Consider the following 5,967-nt stretch of genomic DNA (forward strand, 5'->3'; position numbering starts at 1 on the left):
TTATAGTTTGTCCCGCCACTTTTTCGACTTCATCAGATAGATCGGGTAGTTCTTGTGCTGATAGGCCGTTTCGCCAAGGCCATCTAAGCCCAAGTAGGTGTGTAACTGTTTCGGATTCATCTTGTTAAAAATGTACTTGATCCAATCCGTAAATCGGCGAAAAATTCGTTCTTCATCACCTTCTCGGTCCTCAACATTGCTAACTCTCATGTGGTCGGTTCTTAGGGATCGCTTGCCAAGGACGTTCTGTTCTCCATCGAGAACTGGGTACATAATATTCGCTGCTGTTTGCCTCGCTTCAGCCGCAGGCATCGTCGAGGCAGGGATGTGTAAAAACACAATGGCCGCTGCTAGCAGCATCGGGTAGTCGGTCCGCATCGACAATAGGTGCTCCTAGTGGTTGGTTTTGTTTGGTAGAAGGAAAAATGCGAAGTGAGAAATCGCATGGGTGAAGAACAGTGTATGATAGTACAGTAAACAGGTTCAGAGTTTACGCCTGAGCTAAACACGAGCTGTGGATTACGGTATCGTTTAAACGTAATACAGAAGTCCCTCAAAGTAAGCGTCACCTACTTACGTAATACCCCGCCATATCTGCTACGGTACATACAGGTTCAACTGGCCAATCACAAAAATGCACTGATTTTGGATGAACTGCAGTCGGCGGGAAAGATCTCCATCATTTTCAGACCGGTCCGGTCTCTTCGCTAACTAAACCATTGAAAGACTGAAAATGGGGATTAAATGTACGAGGTAACTCATGCTCCCGCTTCGTACGCCTCCCTCCATGCTCACTATCACTCTTCCAAGCGACCATGACCGCCAGCCCCATGCCGCGCCGGATCCGCCTTAATATGGAGCAGAAGATCGCTATGTGAAACAATAGGCGGGACCCCGGGGCTCTCATAAGTAAAACTGTTTCATGTGCAAGTATGCGAAGGATATGCGCGCCAAAGGAAAACTGTCCAACACAGCTCGCAGCGTGGGCAACCCGTGCGTTCAAGCTGGAAAAATCTCTTTCACGCGATGCCGCTCGCAATGTTATCGCTGGGGAGTCTAAGTGGGCCGCTATAGAGCCCTGTCAGCTAGAGCGCATGCAGCTCGTCAGCCCCCAAATCCAGGAGACGGACGCTCGCATTATGAAGGTCTTTAAGGCAATGGACGGCAAGGTGGAGGCTATCACAGGCAAGGTAATAAAGGCCATTGCTCTTCGCGTGAACGTGTATGGCGAGAACACCACGTTGAAGCTCTCTAAGGGCTGGCTGTATAGATTGCAAGAGCGTCACGGAATCTCCAAGAAGCGGAAGCACGGCGAAGCTGCGTCAGTTGACCAAGAGGCAGCTGAAGCCGGACGTGTGAAACTAGGAAAGCTGACGGATTCGTACGCCCGGTCCGAGATCTGCAACATGGATGAGACCTCGTTCTTCTTTCGGAGCGAGGCTAAGTACACTCTCACGCAGAGGAAGGTGTTCTCTGGACGCAAAGACCCCAAACATCGGCTGACACTGGCTCTAGATATCTACACCGCTCTTTGTTGGAGTAAGGTGGCCTACGACGAGATCTCACCCAAAACCATTCAGAACTGCTAGCGGCACGCAGGCATTCTGTGACAGGAGCAAGATCGCCTCGCTTCTTAACTAAATATCAGTACTTTTTAAACATCTGTTTATCACCCTCTAAGATCGTGTCTCGGTCCCCCTACGCTTACTTTGAGGGACTTCTGTACTGTACAACGTCCCAGGATTAGCTTACATCGTGTACCGGAATGTACGGTATTTTTGCAACCGATCAAGTTTTTGCAACCAGTGTCCGTAAAAAGTCTGCAAAATTAATCTGTTTGGCATCAAAACAGTGTCCCAGTTAAAGCGCGCCTTTTCTTAAGCAAAGCGACGGTTTCAAATGGACAGGAGTATCTTGTGCGAGATTTTACGCCTTCCGCCGTTTTTACGGTTTTGACCTGAAGGTACTTTTTACACCGGTTGTAGAAAACCGGTATGTTTTGAGAGATTGCTTTCTACACGCAACATAGCTTACCGGAATCGACGAAAAAATAATGCAACGCTGTAAAATTATCACCCCAAGTAAATCGTAAAAAGGTAAAAAGGCATAAATATTCATTTCGTGCTTCGGTATTTGGGAAGAAGCTTTTGGCGCTCGTCGTTTTTTCGGGCGCGTGAAGCGGACCACCCCACCAGGAGTTGATTGGTAACCACTATTATCGCAAGGGAGCTATTCTCACAGCTCAAAAGAATGCGTATTGTGACGAAGAGTGGATGCTCGAATGGATAAATGAGGTTTGTTGAAATAGAATTTTATTTCTATTTCTTTATATATATTTTTTGTATCTGTCCTATTTAGGTGTGGAAACCAAGTGTTCGTCGTTGAGGTACGAGACGAGCTCAAAAATACTATGATACAGTAGAAGAGGAAGGCGATAATAGTGAAAATTAAAAAAATGACTTATTCCTTGGGGCGGGGTGTCATCCACATGGTTTTTGTCGTATTAGATTTTTGGTCGCGGTATTGCATTTTTTTCGTCGATTCCGGTACGTAGGACTTTAGTGCAAGAAATTAGCCTTGCTCGTACAGAACAGAAGTCTCCCTCAATAAGCCTTTTGCTTTAAAAGGATAAAATGAAAACTGTTATGCAAAGTGCAAAATGGTATCTCCGGTGTTCAACTGTGGAGTGCATTCTGCTTGTCCTCCGCTGCTAGGGGGTATAGAGGTCCACTGAGTCCACTTATGGCAGGATTACAGTCCACAAACGACCAGATACTCCCCTCAAAACCTGCCTCCGCTGGATCCATAAGTTGTAGAGAATAATCAGAACTTGTTACAGTACTAAAAGAACTGGTTAACTTCGTCGAAATCCTCTACAAATCGTCACAATAAATTGTGTTTCCTGCATAGATCGCTCGTGGTATGCTTCGAATACTGTCCCGCCCGAGAATGTCATCCACCCACGACCAAAAGAGCGATATCCGTGTACCTATTACGTAGATTGACGAGAGTGCTGGTGAGAGTTGAGTCACATTCTGAGAAAGCTCTCAATAATTTGTATCGCCGATACCCAGGTCTGTCAACCCTTCAATCTCAAAAATCTCAGGTGGAAGTTCGCTGATGGGATTGCCGGTGAGTGAAAAATAGGATGGCATAACGCGTAATAGAGCTTGGGGAACGACCTGCAGTTGACTGTATTCGATGATGACAATCGATCCTGCTAGCCACTTAAGGTCGAGATCGTCTGGAACTTGACGAAGATTAGTAGCACAAAACTCCTAGTCGTACAAGTTGACCGGTGTGTCAATGGATTGGAAACCTGCCGGCAATTGTCCGTTTGTCATGTTGGTCCGAACGACCATAAGAGTCAAAAATGCCGGGTGGTTCGTATTCGTAATTGCAGCCGATTCTCTCCAGTCGACGATTGTCGAATTATATATTTCAACGCTGATGAGTTCGTGGAATTCATTGAATGTATCGGGGATCGCGACCAAAGGACAATGTTTGATAACCATCAGAGCCACCGTAGATCCGTCAAATTCTCGCCATTTGGAGTCGACTTCTTCCAGTTGACCAGAAATTTGGAGGCGATGGCAATCGAGTGATACCAAGAAACAGCACGGGCGGACAGCTGCCCACGGTCTCACTTGTAGTGTGCACTGCTGCAATGAAGTTTGCACTGATGCATGGATGTGTAGACTAAGAACTCCAACCCCCCACATAAAGAAGACGAGATGTATACCATGAATCGTCACTTGCCACCAGCGCGACCACTTCGCTTTCCTTCCATGATGCTTCTTCGGTATCCCTGGGACGGTATTCGGCTTTACTTTTTCAGATTCAGGGATGTCCAGCGATGTGTCTTTGGAGTCTACAACTCGATTTCCATGTCGTGGAATGGGGCACAGCAACTTCTTCATGTTGGTTATTGTCATAAGCAAACCGAGTGAAAAAATCACTCGACTGGCTAGATCGGACCACGATACAACAAGTACCATCTGGAATTCGTTCAGCGCTTTCGCAGCCCATTCATCGTTGTACCATGGGTATACACCAAAAGCTTTAGTCTCGGGGGTATACTGCCCCACGTAATTCAGCACTACGATGAGCGTCACGCCCATGCAAGAGAACAGATCAAGCGCACCATCACTTACAAGGCTCGCAAATCTTTTGCGAGCTTTGTCGCGCCGAAATAGAAACACGTGGATTAGTACTGGAGACCAGCAGGGACGGCGTTACTGCAGCTCGTCAACGACAAGACAACAGCTCTTATAGCAACGCAACAGACCACATCGACACAAGGAGAGCCACAGAGAGCAACATTTGCTAAATAAAATACGCTCGTGGCGTAATTTAAAAGAGATAGATGACGGGAACCGTAAAAGTTTCTGGCCCCTATTGTGAATTTCTTAGTAGATCGCAGTCGGCCGTTTTAAAGGAGACAAGTATGAGCGAAGACGACATCAGCCACGCCAACCTTCTTAAGAGCGCTATTGCTAGTCACCCAGCGCCTTCGGGGTATCTAGAGCTAGCTGCAGCTCGCCGTGGTGGTGCGGAGACTCTTCAAACTCACCAGGCCAAGCTTTGCCAAAAGCTGCTTCAGTCCCGGCTTCAGCAGATTGAACTAATGGAAGGGAAGCTTGAAAAACTGGCCAAGTCCACGGCGAAGCTGTTAAATGCGCAGGATGAGCTAGCTACATTGATCTCACTCGAAAAGGAGGAAACCACCCGCATTGCAGCCGTGACGGGGGTTCCTATTCGCAGCTCAAAGTACGCCATGTCTTACTCGGTTGTGCTTGAGGAGTGTTGCAGCTCAATGTTAGGCCACACGCAGCATTGAGGATTTGAGGACCAGAGTGGGGTTATTGAGTAAGAAGTTTACAATTAATTGGCTTCCGAAACACAACATGCTACGTCTTAATTGTCGCCAGTAGTTCCAGATCTGTGTCTTGGACCGCCTTCGCTACCTTGTTTTTTCTCGTGGTTACCTCGGGTTGCCTTAAGATCATCCACATAATGCGAAGACGTATAATAGTGACGTCGTCATGGCTTACAGCACATCGGGTAAATTGCGAGCTATTTTTAAGCATCGTATACACTTAGGCGAGAACTAGCACACCGCAAGAAGTTTCGTCGGGCTGCTTCGGTCCGGAAAGCCACACGGTCTCCTCAACGATTGGATATGGCTCTCCCAGCATGGTGGAATCGTGCCAAACTCTTAAAAACTCGGTCACTACTGCCTCGTAGGTGTGCTCAAGAGTGTCGTTGTATGACGTAGAGCACAATGGTTCGTAGAAATACGGTGTGACTGTCGCCATCGCCGTCCGGTATGAAATACTGACAATAATCACACCCCAGTGTATGTTGCTCAAATGGACAGGCAACACAACGTACTTGCAGCTTATATTAGTAAAATTAGTAATTTCAATATCGTCTTTACTTTGAAAAGTGTGCGGAAAATAACATCCCTGAGCTCTTACAAAATACTGGTCTGTGAAGTCTACATTAATAATGATAAATATCTCTATTTGCATATCTTATTCGCCGATTACGATGATTGGCGGGGGAGTGCCTGTGGGCATTGAAACCTTTGCCAAGGATCAGTTCAAGCTGAAAGCCGAACAGCTGGAAGCGGCCATCACGCCTAAATCCAAGATTTTGGTGCTCAGCTATCCAAGCAACCCGACAGGCGGCATCATGACTTATGAGGACTGGCTGCCGATTGCCAAGGTCGTCGAGAAACATGATCTCATCGTGATTTCCGACGAAATTTATGCGGAGCTTTCTTATGCGGGCAAACATTCCAGCTTTGCTTCGGTGCCCGGGATGAAGGACCGCACCATCCTGGTCAGCGGTTTCTCCAAAGCTTTTGCCATGACAGGCTGGCGTATGGGATATGCCTGCGGTCATCCCGACCTTATTTCGGCGATGCTGAAAATTCATCAATACACCGTCATGTGCGCTCCG

At 47.2% G+C, this 5,967-nt stretch overlaps 1 protein-coding gene across 1 annotated transcript; it reads right to left on the minus strand.

The window, feature by feature from the left end:
• PITG_16402 (secreted RxLR effector peptide protein, putative) lies at positions 1-360 on the minus strand (the record flags this gene model as incomplete). The annotated part of the gene is made up of 1 exon (XM_002897404.1): positions 1-360. The coding sequence occupies one exon, from the start codon at positions 358-360 to the stop codon at positions 1-3; it is 360 nt and encodes a 119-aa protein (XP_002897450.1).
• Positions 361-5,967: the final 5,607 nt, after the last annotated feature.

Source organism: Phytophthora infestans, genomic scaffold, assembly GCF_000142945.1.
Source record: "Phytophthora infestans T30-4 supercont1.44 genomic scaffold, whole genome shotgun sequence".
Lineage (NCBI taxonomy): Eukaryota > Oomycota > Peronosporomycetes > Peronosporales > Peronosporaceae > Phytophthora > Phytophthora infestans.